Genomic DNA, 19682 nt, shown 5'->3' on the forward strand with positions numbered 1-19682 from the left:
GGTGTCACGTGTACCCCAATGTTCATCACAGCACTGTTTACAATAGCCAGGACATGGAAGCAGCCTAGATGTCCATCGGCAGACGAATGGATAAAAAAGCTGTGGTACATATACACAATGGAATATTACTCAGCTATTAAAAAGAATGCATTTGAATCAGTTCTAATGAGGTGGATGAAACTGGAGCCTATTATAGAAAGCGAAGTAAGTCAGAAAGAAAAACACCAATACAGTTTATTAATGCATATATATGGAATTTAAAAAGATGGTAATGATGAGCCTATATGCAAGACAGCAAAAGAGACATAGATGTTAAGAACAGACTTTTGGACTTTGTGGGAGAAGGTGAAGGTGGGATGATTTGAGAGAATAGCATTGAAACATGTATATTATCATATGTGGATCACCAGTCCAGGTTTGATGCATGAGACACGGTGCTTGGGGCTGGTGCACTGGGATGACCCAGAGGGATGGGATGGGGAGGGAGGTGGGAGGGGGATTCAGGATGGGGGACACATGTACACCCATGGCTGATTCATGTCAATGTATGGCAAAACCCACCACAATATTGTAAGGCAATTAGCCTCCAATTAAAATAAATTTAAAAAAAAAGAGTGGTGTCATCTGCTTATCTGAGGCTATTGATATTTCTCCCGGCAATCTTGATTCCAGCTTGCGCTTCATCCAGCCCGGCATTTCGCATGATGTACTCTGCATATAAGTTAAATAAGCAGGGTGACAATATGCAGCCTTGATGTTCTCCTTTCTGAATTTGGAACCAGTCCATTGTTCGATATCTGGTTCTTTTACATGCGGCTGTTCAGTTTTCCCAGCACTTCTTACTGAAGAGACTGTCTTTTCTCCTTTGTATATTTTGCCTCCTTTGTCATAGATTAATTGACCATAGGTGTGTGGGTTCATTTCTGGGCTCTCTATTCTGTCCTGTTGAGCTGTGTGTCTGTTTTTATGCCAGAACCATATTGTCTTGACTTTTTAATATAATCTGAAGCCAGAGAGTGTAATAACTCCAGCTTTATTCTTCTTTCTCAGAATGACTTTGGCTATTCAGAGTCTTTTACAGCTCCATATAAATTTTAGGATTATCTGCTCTGGTTCTGTGGGAAAAAATGTAATGGATATTTTGATAGAGATTACATTAAATATGTAGATTGCTTTGGGTAGTATAACATTTTAACAATATTAAGTCTTCTGATCCATGAATATGGATCTTTACATTTCTTTGAATCATCTTCAATTTCCTTAATTATTGTTTTAGAGTTTTCAGAGCATAAATCTTTCATTTTCTGAGTTAAGTTTCCTCCTAGGTGTTTTATTCTTCTTGATTTGATTTGAAACAGAGTTGCTTTCTTGCTTTCTCTTTCAGACAGTTCATTATTAGTGTATAGAAAAGCAACATTTCTGTATGCTAGTCTCATAGCCTGAAACTTTACTGAATTCATTTATTAGTTCTAATAGTTTTTTGGTGGAGACTTTGGGGTTTTCTGTATAGAGTATCAAGTCATCTGCAAAAAGTGACAGTTTTTCTGCTTTCCTTCCTATTTGGATGCCTTTTATTTCTTTTCCATGTCTGATTACTGTGGCTAGGAGACTTCTAGTACTACATTAAGTAGAGGTGGCAAGAGTGAGCATGTATGTTTTCTTCCTGATTTTAGAGGAAAGATTTTCAGCTTTTTACTGCTGAGTAAGATGTTAGCTAAAGGTTTGTCATAAACGTCATTTATTATGTTGAGATATGTTTCCTCTACACCAGCTTTGATGAGCATTTTTAATCATGAATGGATGTTGAATTTTGTCAGATGCTTTTTCTGTGTCTATTGAGATTATCTGATTATTTTTATCTTGCCTTTGTTAATGTTTTGTATCATATTGATTGATTTATGTTTATTGAACCACCCTTACATCCCTGGAATAAATCCCACTTGATCATGATTTATGATCCCTTTTATATATTGTCAAAATCAGTTTGCTAATATTTTTTAAGGGTTTTTGCATCTATATCCATTAGATATATTTTCTTTTTTTTCTGTAGTTTCTTGGTTTCAGCATCAAAGTAATGGTAGCCTCATAGAATGAATTTTGTAGTGTTCCTTTCTTTTCAATTTTTTTGGGATAGTTGGAGAAAGGTAGATTTTAACTCTATTTATTTGGTAGAATTCCCCTGTGAAGCTGTCTGGCCTTGATTTTTTTTTTTCCCCGCAAATTCAATTTCACTGCTAGTGATTGATCTGTTCAGATAGTCTATTTCCTCTTTATTCAGTCTTGGAAGATTGTATGTTTCTAGAAATTTGCCCATTTCTTCCAGGTTGTTCAATTTGTTGGCCTAAAACTGTTTGTAGTATTATCTTATGATTTTTGTATCTCCAAGACATCAGTTCTTACTACTCCTCTTCCATTTATTATTTTATTTGGATCCTCTCTATTTCTTGATAAGCCTCATTAAAGGCTTATCGACTTTATCTTTTCAAACAACCAGCTCTTAGTTTCACTGATTTTTTCTATTTTTTTTTTTTTTTTGCTTTTATTTTATGTATTTCCTCTCTGGTATTTATTATTTCCTTCTGCTGTTCTTCCTTTTATCATCCCTTTATATGATAAGTTAGATTTTTCACTTGAGGTTTTTTGCTTGTTTCTTGAGATAGGTCTGTCTCACTATGAACTTCCCTCTTAGGACTGCTTTTACTAAATCCTACAGATTTTGGAAAGTTGTGTTTTTATTTTCATTTGTCTCAAGTAATTTTCTGATTTCCTCTGTGATTTCTACATTGACCCATTGTTTTTTTTTCGTAGCATGTTGTTTAGCCTCCACGTTTGTATTTTTCCCATTTTTCTTCTATAATTGATATTTAGTTTCATATTATTGTGCTTAGAAAAAAATGCTTGATATATTTTCTGTCCTGTTAAATTGTTCAGACTTGTTTTGCAGCCTAACATGTGATTCATCCCAAAGAACATTCCATGGGCACTTGAAAAGAATTTCTTTTGCTGTTTTTGGATGGAATGTCCTGTTAAGACCAACAGGACTTACCTATTAAGTCCAACTAGTCTAGCGTGTCTTTTAAAACTACAGTTTCCTTATTGCTTTCTTTTCTGAATGATCTATGCACTGATGTCAGTGGAATATTAAAGTCCACTACCACTAAAGTATTGTCAGTTTCTTCCTTTATACCTGTTAATATTTATACATATCAGTGCTTCTGTATGGGGTACATAGATATTAACAAGTATAATATCTCTTCTTGCATTGATCTTTGTATCGTTATATAATGCTTTGTCTTTTGTTACAGACTTTGTTTTAAAGTCTATTTTGTCTGATATGAGTAATGCTGCCTTTGCTTTCTTGTTATTTCCAACTTTTTCCATCCCTCACCTTCAGTTTGTTTCTCTTTACCTCTGAAGTGAATCTCTTATAAGCATCATACAGATGGGTCTTGTATTTATACAGTCAGCCACTCTGTTTCTTCTGCTTGGAGCATTTAGTCTGTCGACATTTAAAGTGAATTAACAGGAATGTACTCGCTGCCATTTTCTTACTTGTTTTCTGGTTCTTTTTGTAATTCTTCTGTTATTTTCTTATTGTTGTAGTTTCTTCTCTTGTGGTTTGATCATTTTCTTTAGTGGTGTGCTTGTACTACTTTCTCTCTAGTTTTTTGTGTATTTATTTTAGGTTTTTGGTTTGTGGTTACATATATGTTGACCTGTAACTATTTCTTTTTGTTTTAAACTGGTAGTCATTTAAGTGCAATCACAGTCTAAAATATTTATATTTTTTATTTTCAGTTATATTTTGTGTTTTTAATGTCATATTTTACACCTTCTAGTTTATCCCTTCACTGTTTATTATAGTATATTTTATAATTTTATTTCCTTTTAATCTTTGTAACTAGCTTAAATAGTTGATTCACAGCCATTGCTATATTTTTCCCTTTTCTAGTGGGATTTTTTTTCCTTCCATAGATTCTTCCTTCTGACTGTAACCTTTTCTTTTCCATTTAGAGATGACTCTTTAACTTTTCTTATAGGGTAATTTTAGTATTGATAAACTTTTTGAGTTTCTTCTTGTCTGAGAAGTTATCTCTCCTTCAAGACTAAATGATAACTTTTCTGGGTAGATTAGTCTAGGTTGTAGGTTTTTCCTTTTCAACACTTTCCCTTCTGGTCTACAGAGTTTCTATAAAATCAGTCGATAGCCTTATGGAGGTTCCCTTGTATATGATTCTTTGTTTCTCTCTTGCTACCTTTAGAATTCACTTTAATATTTGCCATTTTAATTACATGTCTTGGTGTGGGTCTGTTTGGGTTCATCCTATCCAGGACACTCTATGTTTCCTGAACTTGGACAATATTTCCTTCTTCAGGTTTGGGAAGTTTTCAGACATAATTTCACCAAATGCACTTTTTTACTACTTTCTGTATCTCTTCTCCTTCCAAGTTCCCAATAACACAAAGATTGATATGCTTGATGTTGTCTCAGAGCCCCCTTAAAGTGTTCTCATTTTTTAAAATTTGTTCTTCTTTTTTATGCTCTGATTGGGTGATTTTCATTATTATATCTTCCAGATCATTTATGTGTTCTGTGTCACCTAGTCTGCTGTTCATTCTTTTGTGTGTGTATGTTGCTTATTTATTGTATTCTTCAGTTCTTCCTGGTTCTTTGTTATATTTTCTAGTTCCTTATTAAATTCTCAGTGTGTTCATCTATTCTTTTCTCTAAATCACTTAACATTGTTATTCCTAATGCCTTGAACTCTTTAACTGATGAATTATTTATTTCTGTTTTATTGCTTGTTTTCTTAAGAGTTTTCTTTTGTCTCATTTGAATCAAATTTGTCTTCTCATTTTGCTAACTTTCTCTGTCTCTGACATTAGGTGAAACAGTTACCTGTATGGTCTTGAAGGAGTGTCCTTTAGTGGGAGCATCCCTATATAGTCTGTATGTGCCCAGTGGGAGAGCTGAAGCTGACCTGAGCCTGAGTCACGTCTTCCCCTAGGATGTGCTGACTACTACCACCTTGGTAGAAAATGGAGCATGAGATGGCATTAGAGCTGGATCCAGGTGTGATTCAGGGCTTCTCCTCTGCTTCATGACCATCACCACCCCCTTGGGGTGGGGGCAGATTCCCAGTTGCTGGAGCAGAAGTCACGAAGGTCAGGCCTGAGATGCTTCCATTCCCTCTGTGTGTGTGCTCTTGCCTCTCCCACGACCAGCACCCTTGCCTTAAAGGGAAGCAGTGCTGGAGCAAGAGGTCCTGGAATGAGTGCTTGGTGTGGGTCAGGATTCAGACTGTGGTGGTCCTGAGACCATTGGAGTTCTGGACAGCTCCCAATCTGCTGCCTCCTGGAGTGACAGCAATGGCTGCTGCCCCCCATTCAGATGCTGTGCCAGGTCTTCATCCCCCTACTACTGTATACCTCCCTTGGCCTTGGCAGTCCTTACCCTAGTGTGGCGCTGTGCCACAGAGCAAGCGAGCTGGACCGGGCACTCAACTTGGGCCGGGCATACACTGAGGTAGCCACAGGAAACCATGCAGAGTTCAGATAGTTTTTATCTACTTCCTTCCTTCTTGGGCATAAGCCAGTGTGTATGCTGTCTTCACAAGCAGACCTTAGGTTTCTTACACGCTCACTGTCAGTGACACTGCTTTTCAAGCCAGCTAAGGAGACGTACGGAGAAGGCAATGGCACCCCACTCCAGTGCTCTTGCCTGGAAAATCCCATGGATGGCAGAGCCTGGTAGGCTGTAGTCCATGGGGTTGCTAAGAGTCGGACACGACTGAGCGACTTCCTTTTCACTTTTCACTTTCATGCACTGGAGAAGGAAATGGCAACCCACTCCAGTGTTCTTGCCTGGAGAATCCCAGGGGCGGGGGAGCCTAGTGGGCTGCCATCTATAGGGTCACACAGAGTCGGACACGACTGAAGGGACTTAGCAGCAGCAAGGAGACGTATCCTCCTGACATCAGTCCCTAAGACTGGGGTGCCCAAAGGGTGGTTCAAACTGCTCACTCCCCAGGGAGAATCTCTGAGCCTGTGTAATCCCCGTTCTCATCTGTGTCCTTCACTACAGGCACAATCCCAACCTGACTGCTTCTCTTCCCTTCCTACCTGATTTGTGTGCACCTCTCTTACAGTCTTGATTGTGTAAGTGTCTCTCTGTCAGTCTCTGGTTTGTTTGTAGTGAGAGCTGCTCCACACATGGATGTGTTATTGTTGTGTTCGAAGGGCGAGGTGAACTCAGTGCTGCCTACTGTGCCATCCTGATTTCCCCAGAATTCCTGAAATGTACAGGCATCACCCCACACAAAACAACCCTCATCACTGCACCACAGGGACTTTTCAACAATATATTCAAAATTGTACATCTATTAAAGCTACTCAAAAGGTTTTTGAGAACCATTCAAATAACATGGCAGAAAGGCACAAAGTGACCTGGTAAAATTAGAATAACATCTGAGGCAGAACTGTGGACTCCAGAAACATAAGGACTAAGTCACCAAGAGTCAGACGTGACTGAGCAACTGAGCAACAACAAGTCTCTTATTATTTCTATGTGGTATGAAAGTCGCTTGGTCATGCCCAATGCTTTGCAACCCCAAGGACTGTACAGTCCATGGAATTCTCCAGGCCAGAATACTGGAGTGGGTTGCCATGCCTCCATCCAGGGGATCTTCCCAACCCAGGGATCAATCCCAGGTCTCCCATATTGCCAGCGGATTCTTTACCAGCTGAGCCACAAGAGAAGCCCAAAAATACTGGAGTGGGTAGCCTATCCCTTCTCCAGGGAATCTTCCTGACCCAGGGATCAAACCCAGGTCTCCCACATTGCAGGCAGATTCTTTACCCACTGAGCCACAAGGGAAGCCATATTATTTCTATAGAGTCAAGAAATTGTCTGGTACAATTAGCTTGGAGAAAGCAGAGAGGAGAATCTCACATGTCAACAAATCAATGCAAATGAAGTTCAAGTTTGCGTCTGCCTTGAGTGTTGTTAGCCAAAGAGTGGATAACACCTACAGAGGCCACTGAGGGTCCTTATTTAGATAGGTTTCCTGAAATAGCTATTGCATGAAGCAACCATATGATACTCTGCTTGGCAGTAAATACCATGTTGTTTTTCTGGATGTGAAAACCTCCAGAAAAGTCAAGATTTTAGAACAATCGAGTATATGGATAGAATAATATGACTTGGTGCTGCAGAGGCATCTCTTCATCTCACAGCATCTGTGATGCCCTTCAGGTTGTTGGGGGATCAGCTAGGGAGGAGGACCTAAACCAAGGTGCTGTGAGATGCTCTCAGCAGATGTACTTTGAGTACTCTTCTGCTCTGAAAGTCAAAAGCATGGGGCACCCCAGTCCAAAACCATCCCTGGACAACCTATGTCTTAGACCTGGGGTCCCCAACCCCTGGACCACACAGCAGGAGGTGAGCAATGGGCAGGCAAATGAGCAAAGCTTCATCTATATTTATAGCCACTCCTCATCATTTGCATTACTACCTGAGCTCCCCTCCAGTGGTGAGATCAGTGGTGGCATTAGATTCTCACAGGAGTGCAAACCCTACAGTTCACTGTGCCTGCAAGGGATCTAGGTTGCACACTCCTTAGGAGAATCATCCTGAAACCATCCCCCCACCCTGTCTGTGGAAAAATTATCTTCTACACTATTGGTCCCTGGTGCCAAAAAGATTGGGGGGCCACTGTCTTAGACCAAGTATGTTCCACCTTCCCCACATATCTTAGCACAAGCACAGCCAGGCAGAGACTCTGATGGGCTGTGCATCAGAGCCCATTGGAGCCCATTGGCTCCAGGCCCAGATAGCAGTATTTTCAGGAAACTCCTAAAGTTTTATGTTTCTGTGGAGATTGCATTCAAACAGCTTACCATTTCATAACTGCTCGTTCTTTATATATCTGACTCAGAGTGTCATACCTCACTTTCATATATGTCCTTGCACAGAAGAAACTATACAAAAAAATCTTATGATCCAGAAACCACGATTGTGTGATCACTCACCTAGAGTCAGACATCCTGGAGTGCGAAGTTAAGTGGGTCTTAGGAAACATCACTAGGAGCCAAGCTAGTGGAAGTGATGGAATTCCAGCTGAACTATTTCAGATCCTAAAGATTGATGCTGTTAAAGTGTTGCACTCAATATGCCAGCAAATTTGGAAAATTCGGCAGTGGCCACAGGACTGGAAAAGGTCAGTTTCACTCCAATCCCAAAGAAAGGCAATGGCAAAGAATATTCAAACTACCGCACAATTGCATTCATCTCACACACTAGCAAAGTAATGCTCAAAATTCTCCATGCTAGACTTCAACAGTACATGAACTGAGAACTTCCAGATGTTCAAGCTGGATTTAGAAAAGGCAGAGGAACCAGATCAAATCGCCTATATCCGTTGTATTATAGAAAAAGCAAGAGAATTCCAGGAAAAAAAACATCTGTTTCTGCTTCATTGACTATGCCAAAGCCTTTGACTGTGTGAATCACAATGGGAAATTCTTCAAGAGACGGAACTACCAGACCACTTTACCTGCCTCCTGAGAAACTTGTATGCAGGTCAAGAAGCAACAGTTAGAACCGGAAAGGAGTACATCAAGGCTGTATATTGTCACCCTGCTTATTTAACTTATATGTTTCACATAATGCAAAATGCCAGGCTGGATGAAGCATAAGCTGGAATCAGTATTTCCAGGAGAAATATCAATAAACTCAGATATGCAGAGGACACCACCCTTATGGCAGAAAGAGAAGAGGAACTAGAGAGCTTCTTGATGAAAGTGAAAGAGGAGAGTGAAAAAGCTGTTTAAAGCTCAACATTCAAAAAACTAAGATCATGGCATCCAGTCCCATCACTTCATGGCAAATAGATGGGGAAGCAATGCAAACAGTGAGAGACTTTATTTTGTGGGGCTCCAAAATCACTGCAGACAGTGACTACAGCCACAAAATTAAAAGATGCTTTCTCCTTGGAAGAAAAGCTATGGCAAACCTAGACAGCATATTTAAAATCAGAGACATTACTTTGCCAACAAAGGTTTATATAGTCAAAGCTGTGGTTTTCCCAGTAGTCATGTATGGATCTGAGAGTTGGACCATTAAGGCTGAGTACTGAAGAATTGATGCTTCTGAACTGTGGTGTTGGAGAAGACTCATGACAATCCCTTGGACAGCAAGGAGATCAAACCAGTCAATCCTAAAGGAAATCAGTCCTGAATATTCATTGGAAGGACTGATACTGAAGCTAGCTCCAACACTTTGCCCACCTGATGTGAAGACCCGACTCATTAAAAAAGACCCTGATGCTGGGAAAGGTTGAAGGCAGGAGAAGGGGACAACAGAGGATGAGATGGTTGGATGGCATCACCGACTCAATGTACATGAGTTTGAGCAAACTCTGGGAGATGGTGAAGGACAGGGATGTCTGGCCTGCTGCAGTCCATGGGGTCGCAAAGAGTCAGACATGACTGAGAGACTGAACAACAACAGCAAATGATTTATAACTTAAGATTTGGGGACTACAATTTTTATTTTCAATTTAAATATCTGAGATCAAAGGTAAGTAGGAAAAATGAGAGACTGTCACAGGACCAGTAATATGTATAACAGCAGTTATTAACTACTTATTTTTTACAGAATTTTTAGTCTCTTTCTCCTCAAATTTTATTTTAATTTTTCCATTTTAAAAAATAATTTGATTTATTTATGTATTTTTGTCTGTGCTGGGTCTTCATTGCTATGTAGGCTCTTCTCTAGTTGCCATGGGCAGGCTTCTCATTGCAGTGACTTCTCATTGCAGAACAAGGGCTCCAGGCAGGCAAGCTTTAGCAATTGTGGTTTGTGGGCTGCAGAGCACAGGCTCAGTAGTTGTGCCTCATGAGCTTAGTGGCTCTGAAGCATGTGGGATCTTCCCAGATTGGCAGGCAGATTCTTTACCACTGAGCCACCAGGGAATCCCCTAAACTACTTCTTTTTGACTAGAGTAGCATGAGTAATATGAAGGCACATTTAAAATGTTAAACTGTAACAACAGTGACTGGCTTATTTATTCAACAAATATTTATTGAGTGCTTCCTATATGTTAGATACTGCTATAGGCATGGGGTGGGCATTCAGTTCCAGGCCTCACAGGTCTTACATGCTAACATAAGAATTTTTGAAGAAATACAAAATTTTGAATGTTAGTTAGTATTAAGGAGAAACACAATGTCCAATGAGAAGGTGTGAGGGGAACCTGTCTGGAGACCCTCAGAATGCATTTTGTAATAGCTGAGATCTGAGTCACTGCTAACCAGATGAAGAGGTGAGGACAGAGTGGGGGACTACAGGGAGAGACAAGAAGGATCCTGGTCCATCTGAGAGGCTGAGAGAAGACCCTTTACATGACTTTGCTGAGGTTTTGAAGAAAGGAAGTCAGAACATCATTTAAAGATTGCATTCTGACCTTCTATAGAGAACATGTGTGTCAGAGGAGCAAGAGTAGGTTATAGAGGCCAGTGAGGGAGCCTTTGCAATGATCCTGCAAGAGTGCTGGTGGCCTTCCAGTGGAGGTAGCTGGAGTGAAGAGACTTGGGGCAGAGGCAACCGGACTGGATGATGTTGTCCTTAAGGAGTAGAGTGTGTGTGAAGTCGCTCAGTCATATCCTGCTCTTTGTGACCCCATGGATTGTAGCCTACCAGGTTCTTCTGTCCATGGGATTCTCCAGGCAAGAATACTGGAGTGGGTTGCCATTTCCTTCTCCAGGAGATCTTCCCGACCCAGGGATTGAACCCAGGTCTCCCACATTGTAGGCAGACGCTTTACCATCTGAGCCACCAGGGAAGTAGAGGAGGCCAGTGTTAACGATGACACCTAGATGGAAGAAGAAAGAGTCTATGGACAGGAGAGGTTGGATGCAGATTTTCTTTCTTTATGTAATTTGTTTCAATTATAAAATGAAATTACCACTCATTTTCACAAGTCAAACTGCACAGATAGGTTAGGAAGAAGTTAATTATCATCCTCCCACTTCTGGACTGACACCTGTTAACAATGAGTTATTCTCTTGTCTTTCTTACTCATATATGGCTGCATTTTTATATTTTTAAATTCCGTTTTGAACTTGTTGAATATAACTCTCTTCTAGAATTTACAAGTGAACACATTAAGTAGAAAAGTAGATATAGGGGTCAAAACCCAGAAGGGAAACATGTGCTGGGTTTGGAGATTTGTCTGTCCTCGTGTGGATAATGCCTCAGCCATGGAATGGGTAAGCGTACCTGGGACAAAAGGTTGAATCACAAGAAGAGAGCTGGAGGTAGTCCCGAGGAAGTCCAGGCTTGACCAGTGAGGAGCTGGTTGAAGAGGAGAGGTCAGAGAGACAGGAAGAAGAAGTAGAGTACATGTAATACAAGTCAAGAGCGTGCCAAGTGCAGCCGAAAGGTCGGTAATGGAACATCCATTACACTGAGCAACAAAGATACCACTACTAGTCTTGAAAGTTGTATCAAAACCAAACCAGGCTGCCGGGCTTAGTTTAGAGTTTTGCTATTTCACCCCTGGAGAGGTGCTGTTTCTCTAGCATCACCTCCTGACCAGATAGGGTGGAGGTCACAGCAAGGACAAATAGGGTCTCAAAAGTGAGAGTTTTTCAGGAATGTTTGACAGAGGCAAATATTTCAGGAATATTTGACAGAGTGTGAGAGAGGCAAATGAGATAAAAGCTGTTACAGTGGTATTGTCTATTTTTATGTTAAAGTAGGGACTGTTTTAAAAATAAATGGATTTTTTTTTAAATTTTTGTTTCATGTTTACTTAGGGAAATGTTGGTGAACATGGAGCTGGTGGTCTAAAAGGAGAGAAGGTAATCCAATTTGCAGAGTGAGTAGAGACATCTAGGTTTTTACACCAATTCACACATTCACACGTCAGGGCAGCCTCACTGCCCCGCAGGTTCCACGTCAGCCTGCAGGGGGCGCTACTCTCCCCGCCTCCTGACCAAGCAGAACTGAGCTCCGCCTCCCCTCGAAGCCCTGAGTAAGCTGACCACAGGAAGGGAACACTTCCACAGTGAAGGGAAATAGCTGTCACGTAACTGTCACGGGTAAATGAAATTAGGACACATGTTTCAGTGTATAGTTAGATGTTTCTTGGATCCGCATCGGTGGCAAAAACAATCTGAAAGGCCCTGTGACAGGATGCCCGAGGCTTGCCATTTTTCTGTCCTCTTAAGTGTCCACGCATAAGCTGTCATGGGAGCATTTTTGGGTGGGTTTTTATCATGTACAGTCACAGTTTAACCAAATAAGTATTTCAAAACAGCTTTAAAATTAAAACGCTGGTGAATTTCCGTTGCCTTCTCATTGTCATCATTCATGAGTTTAATTAATTAGCTGTGAAGATGACAAATACACTTGCCTTCTCAAAAAGATGTCTCACTCCTGTTTGATCCTGCAATTGTGATGACCTTAGACTCAGTGAGAAATTGCCATTGTCAAGGAAAAAAAAATTAGGAAACTATATTCAATATTTTGTAATAACCTATAGGGAAAAGAATCTGAAAAAAAATATATATGTATGTAAAACTGAATAACTTTGCTGTATACCTTAAACTCACATGACATTGTAAATCAGCTATACTTCAATTTTAAAAAGAAAAAAAGACGAAAGAAACAATGCACATCAAATCCACAGACAGAGATGAGTAGGACTGAAAATACTCTGCAGGAACATGGCCTGTGAGTGCTCCCTTCCGTCATTCACCCAGTAAAAATTCTCATGATTGAGGGCAGGGTATTTCAACATGAATCCAAGAAAATATGACTTCCATGCCTTATAAATCCGTGCAGCCCATCTATTCACAAGATCAAACCTCCGTCACCAGAAAGAAAAAAAAAAAAAAAAAACTGCTAAGAGATAGTCTCCGCAAAATGGGGAGCTTCTTATAGATTGACCGTTGCAAATGAAATTTCCTGCAAAAAATAAAAATAAAAACCTTGACATTCTTAAAAAGACATCCCTAAAAATTGATTATACAGCAGTAATGTCATTTATGTGTCTTGGATTGCACTGCTAGTACATTAACATTATTTCCTGTAACCAAATAGCTTATGGAATTCCTACACCACCATAACGAACACATTATATTTTAAGCAATTACTGCAGGACACATGCAGACTAAGGGAAAAAAAAAAAAAGAGCTTGTCACTTGGGACAGCTGAGCAAAGAGAGCTGTGGCACTTTTAAAGTATTTAAATTATGATTCATTCCTTGAAACAAAGCAGCTGGCTCTCGTATTGCTCTGTTCATTAGGAAACACATGTTACTTAGGAATTCTGAAGACCTCAATGTTGAGAAATTTGATTCTGTGAAACAGGTGTATTTCTAACTCTAAGGACACTTTCTATGGCTCAAAATCTTTTCTAATTGCTTTAGAATCTTAAGTGGAATTAGAAAAAGCCAGGGGCATGACTGTTCCCTCTTCCCACCCAAAGAAATAACCCAGAGGAGTCTACAGAGAACTGGATACAGTACCTGATATAAATGCCCGTGTGAAGTGATTTGTAGGAATTTTAATTAACAGGAGAAAGGCTCTCTCAGTAAAAAATGCATAGGATGAATTCTAAAATGTAAGCACCACCCTTGCTGGAGGAGCAGAATCACCTCTAACTGTGCACACTCAGTACCTGGGCTGAGTCTATACTTCATTCTTGGTGATGCTGTTCAGAGGTCACTATAGTGAGAATTTAAGGCCCCTTCAACCTTCTCCCTCGGACCTTTGCTCACACCCCTGGTGGACTCCGGTGATTCGGCTGCACACTGGAGTCCCCTGAGGGCTTTTGGAAATTACCAGTCTCGGGCCCCATCTCCAGGACTCTGATGTGGGGCAGAACTCATGTCTCTGGTTGATCTGGAGTGGGCTCCATGTTGCTTTATTTTAAAAGAGTTTCAGATGATTCCACCTGGCAGCCAGCATTGAGAACCATTGAATGATGGAAGGAACCTGGGCTCTGGGGTCAAAACCTGACTGTGCCATTAACAGCTCAGAAAAGACACTCCAACCCTCTGGTCATCAATTTACGCATTTGTGAAATGGGCAAAATTATATCTACACAGAGTTGATGGCAGGATTAAAATCAAATGAGATGAGATGACCTTACCCAAAGCACAATGCATGATATATATTAAGCCCTCACCAACACTTTGCTCCTCACTTCATGCATTCTAAACTTTCTTTCTTCTCGTGGAGTATCATGTATGTCTTTTTGGTATTCATAGTTATCATACTTAACATCCAGTCTTGATCATCTTTGCTTCTCCCACCATAATTTTGGTGGAGAAGAGATTCAATTTATGTTGTAGAATGTAAGATTGAGCCAGAAGTACAATTTCAACATATACATGACTTTTGCTGTATCGTACTCCACTTCTCAATGCACCAGCTGGCAGAATAGAATCACAAAGCCAGCCTACCATTTGGAACCCAAAGTGGTAAAGAACCCGCCTGCCAATGCAGGAGACATAAAAGACGGGGGTTCCATCCCTGGGTCAGGGAGATCGTCTGGACGAGGGCATGGCAAACCATGCCAGTATTCTTCCCTGGAGAATCCTGTGGACAGAGGATCCTGGAAGGCTACAGTCCATAGTGTTACACAGAGTCAGACACAACTGAAGCGACTTAGCATGCACACACATTTCTAGTACAACACCAGAGTCAATACAAACAGCAATAGAATTGACACACAAGTCACTCCGAGGTTAGCAGCCTCGTTCTGATTCAAGATACAGGAAGAAAGAACAATGAATACTACCAGCTTTTAATAGTAAATAGTGACAGAGACCCAGGCATCATGCAAGCCACCTGCCAGGACTGAAATGATGACCCCTGCTCTGTAGCTTCCTGAGAAAGACAGGCTGCAGTGATGGGATGGTGATGTATCTGCAAGTCGGTCGGGGATAGCTGCTTCTTTATAGAGACAGAAGAATCAGGAAGTGGAATATCTAAGGACTCCTGAGAAATTAGCAGTGTCTTTCAGAGCAGTTGTCAGAGGAAAAAGATGGAGGCTCAACACCACCAGACCTTTCAAATAACATCCAGAGTGTCAAATTAAATGACTGCCTTTCCCGAAGCTAAGTAAATCCATCACTGATCTTTCAACTCATAATTACAGTGATAAATTACTAAACATCCATTTTAAATATGAAGAACAACTCCATATGTGATTAAGATTCAGGAGGGAAATGCTTTTGTTTGTAGACTTTTGTATAAGGATCTGGTCTCTAAGACTTCCTCCAAGCCCAGCCACACTTCCATCCCAGAGAGAGGTGGACCAAAGCCTCTGCCCGGTCCTTCCTCTGTATTTCAGTGGAGACTTGTATATGTAGGTTTAAATACTTAGCAGCTGTGAATATGGTTACTCTTCCTTCAGGCATATTCCTCTCCCCTTACCGTTTGATATCAAGCACATGTGACTCTAATAGTAACTCCTAGACCCTTTCCTTGATTTCTACCTTTACTTTATGCAGCTGGCTTGAATTACTGGGCATATTTTTTCCCCAGTGCACTGAGGCTTTTAACATCTATCAGATGGGTGATAGGAAGGCCACACTCTATACAGTCTAACACTTGTACAAGGCCAATTGTTTAGTCTGTCAAACCAACAGCAATCAGTCCCTTAATGTCTCCACCAATTTCTTCCTCTTTTCATTATGGATAGAACTTACTATCTGTAGGAAAATGGATTCTCCTACAATATGATAAGTGTAAAACTGATGTTACATTGTATGTTTAGATGGTACACTATAAGGGAAAATACTTGTATTAATAAATGAAGATTAAATTTACAAAATATATCCCACAAATCTAGAGGCCTTCTTAAAAAAAAAAAAACAAAAAACATGACATTGTCTATCCATTATGAATGACTGACTCCCTCTTCCTCTAAGCTAAATCACAAGATACTGATTAGGATAGAAATATAAAAGTAAACCAGCGTCTTTAGGGCTATTTGAGGCTTCAAAAGCAACAGATAAACATATCCACACCAGGGGACATGTGTAGAGATGTTCATTGCAACCCTGTTTATAAGACAACAAAATGCACATTTGTGCTCAGTCTCTCAGTTGTGCCCGACTCTTTTGCAACCCCGTGAACTGTAGCCCACCAGGCTCCTCTGTCAATGGGATTTTCCAGGCAAAAACAATGGAGTGGGTTGCCATTCTCCAGGGGATCTTCCCAACCCAGGAACCAAACCCATGCCTCTTGCATCTCCTGCATTGGCAGGCGTATTCTTTACCACTAAGCCCCATGGGAAGCCCCAAATACCCATGAGTGGGGCTTAGATGATCCCCGATCCATTAACACACTATAATACTATCCAAAGGTTCACTGAATAAACTAGATCTCTATGTATCAATAGAGGATGGATATTAAAAACAACATTGAGTTGGGGGAAAAGTCACAGAATGTCATATACAAGATTAACCAGTGGCTTTTATAAAATTTGTTTTAAATATCCAAAATAGCATACTATTTATGGTTCCACATATGCAGTAAAAGTACAAAAATACAGACTGAAAATGTAAGTACTAAATTCATAACAGTGACTCTCTCTGGCACAGAAATAGAGAGGGAATATGAAATTTCCTCTTTGACATAAGGTTTTTTTCCTTCTATCTTGGGTGCCTTGTCCATGGAGGTTTGACATATTCAACCATATCTTTTTTGTATTTTTTTCTGAAATAAAAAAGACACAAGGGGCAGAAAAGCTATATGCTTGGAAATGCAATGATGAACATTGTTTTGCAAAAATGCCCTTAGGGTTGGAAAACAACCCAGCATTATATAAGTTCTGGTTGTTGTTCAGTCACTCAGTTGTGTCCAACTCTGCAACCCCATGGTTGCAGCCTGCCAGGCTCCTCTGTCTGTGGGACTTCCCATTCAAGAATGCTGGCGTGGGTTGCCATTTCCTTCTCCAAGAAATCTTCCCCACCAATGGATCAAACCCATGTCTCCTGCATTGGCAAGAGCTCCCGGGAAAGCCCTACATTCATTCTAGCGGCTGCACTTAACAATTGTGGTATTCAGGGTTGTTGTGGAGAAGGTGATGGCACCCCACTCCAGTACTCTTGCCTGGAGAATCCCATGGACAGAGGAGCCTGATGGCCTGCAGTCCATAGGGTCACGAGGAGTTGGACATGACTGAGTGACTTCCCTTTCACTTTTCACTTTCATTCATTGGAGATGGAAATGGCAACCCACTCCAGTGTTCTTGCCTGGAGGATCCCAGGGATGGGGGAGCCTGGTGGGCTGCCGTCTATGGGGTCACACACAGTTGGACACGACTGAAGTGACTTAGCAGCAGCAGCAGCAGCAGGGTTATTGGCTAACAGTAAACAAAAGCACTGAGATATCTCTATCGTTTAATTAATGGTACACTTCCTTGCCACCAATATTATTTCTATAATTTTATTTTCTCAAAATACTCTTTATATGTCCTATACAAATCCCTCTTCTGGATTTTTCATCAGAAACTCTTAGACTTTTCTAAGCCACTGCTATCCCCACGTCATCAAGAAGGCCTTCTTTGCAACTGAACAGTGGTGAATGAATGCTGGAAACAGTGGAGAGACATCTTTTTCTTCCTGTATCTCCCCCTACTTGAAAAAAGAAAGAAATCCTTGAAATAACATGAATTTGGATTACTGTGTCAGTTAAATAATGTGATGTCTTTAAGGCCACAAAAATTCCTTTTTGTTCTTTTGGTGCAGCAGAGCATAATTATAATTATTTTCTGTAAATGTTCTTTGCTTGAAAAATAATTGACTTTGTCTCACATTAATTTTAAAGATCTTAATGAATACTGTGGATTTCTAAAAGACCTAAAGGCATTGTGGAGTGCTTATAAACACACTATTATGTGAATAACCTACTGGATTCAGAGCTTCCCACTGCCCCTTGGGGGTTAATAGATAAATTCCACTCTTAGAAGGGGGACAGGTTGTGCTATCACCCTGAGGGTCACAACAGGACTTACCTAGCCTCATGCAAAAACTGTCTTCTGCTTTTCTTGAAAGGGTGAGACCGGATCACCAGGATTTCCAGGATCTATTGGCCCTAAAGGTGAAAAGGGAGAATCTGTAAGTATTTTAGCTTTGAGAGCAGAGGGAGAATATCCAAAAAATAGAATTAAGATATTTTTCTTAATCAGCCCCAATTCCATGTACGTTGGTTGTCCCTGGCATAAGGAACAATAGATCAGATATTTGGTCATGTTCTTTAAATGAGGTACTAAGTTTTTACATGTATTACCTCACTTAGTTCATTAAAAAAAAAAAAAAAAACCATTCTTCAGATGAGGAAACCGAGGCACAGAAAGGTTAAGTAACTTCCCTAAGGTCCCTAGCTTAAGTTACTTAAGCTAGGAAGTACTGAAACCATGAATCACTCCTAGGTAGGCTGATTACAGAACCCAGGGTTTAAAAATCACTAAGCTGCCCTGCTATAACTAAAGATAATAGCTAAAATGAATAATAAAATCAGTACATCAAAAGGGCTAATTTATCCAAAAAAAAAAAAAACAGAGAAGTTTATCTTTGCACAAACAACTACTCTCAGCGTAGTCTCTGAAGTTATTCTAGGTTTTTATAAGATCAAAATGACTTCTTAAATATTACTGAGGCCAGATTCTTCCAAAATTTAGTTCTTTTGTTGGAAAAATTACCTTCAGTATCATTTATATTCAAATGGGACTACCTAAAGAGATGACATGAATCCTAATTACAAAAATAATTTTTGGAAATGGCAATCCACTCCAGTACTATTGCCTGGAAAAATCCTATGGACAGAGGAGCCTGGTAGGCTACAGCCCATGGGGTCACAAAGAGTCGGACAGGACTGAGCGACTTTACTTTCACTTTAAAACAAAACAAAACCAAACCCCACAGCAGCCCTCAAGAATCACCAAGAATGACTTAACAAATGTTTCATCTTTGTTTAAAAAAAAAATATAACACTTTAAAAAAATTTTACTTTTACCTCTTCCCTTGCTGGGATAAACAGAGAATATTGGTTGGCCAGAGATAAAAATGAAGAGCTCACTAAAATGCCTGCATGCCTGCCAAACGGGAACAATATAAAGAGTATTTAATATCACAAAGTCAAATTCTCCTTGTGCTTCAGCTTTAAAAACGAAGCGTCTTTGGCGATGACGGTCACTCTCTGACAGCTTTCGAGTTCAGGCTGTCCCCCTTGTGCTCCGGAGTTCTCCTCCTTCAGGGGTCACGTTTGCCGTTAGTTTTCTGTCCAAACCAGTAACAGTCCTTACTGGGGTTCCACACCTGAGAATTTCCAAGGCTTTCTAGGAAATCTCTCTCTCACAAATCAGCCCAGGGTCTGCTGACTGACTGACTGACTCCATCTGCCAGCTGACTCCTACAACTCCACACTTATGGGCATCTCTTCTCAGCTCTTATCTGCCCCTTGCCCCCCACCCCGTCTCCCCTCCACACTGGAGCACTGACACCTTTTCTTAATTTCCACATGCTGCGTGGCAAACCAGGACCCAAGATTTACTAAAATTCTACTGGAATAGCCGGGACTTGTAGAGCAGAGAGAGAAATTTGAGTGGATTAGAGTAGTACCTCTCATACTAAATGTAAACTTGAATCGCTGAAGATCCT

At 40.5% G+C, this 19682-nt stretch overlaps 1 protein-coding gene across 1 annotated transcript in view; it reads left to right on the forward strand.

Moving 5' to 3' along the window:
• COL19A1 (collagen type XIX alpha 1 chain) overlaps positions 1-19682 on the forward strand; it is a 431873-nt gene that overhangs the window by 326408 nt on the left and 85783 nt on the right. Inside the window, exons 17-18 of the mRNA XM_015472743.3 lie at positions 11821-11865; positions 18078-18140. Coding sequence (XP_015328229.2) covers positions 11821-11865; positions 18078-18140 — 108 coding nt within the window. The remainder of the gene's footprint in view (positions 1-11820; positions 11866-18077; positions 18141-19682) is intronic.

Source organism: Bos taurus, chromosome 9 (genome assembly GCF_002263795.3).
Source record: "Bos taurus isolate L1 Dominette 01449 registration number 42190680 breed Hereford chromosome 9, ARS-UCD2.0, whole genome shotgun sequence".
NCBI lineage: Eukaryota > Metazoa > Chordata > Mammalia > Artiodactyla > Bovidae > Bos > Bos taurus.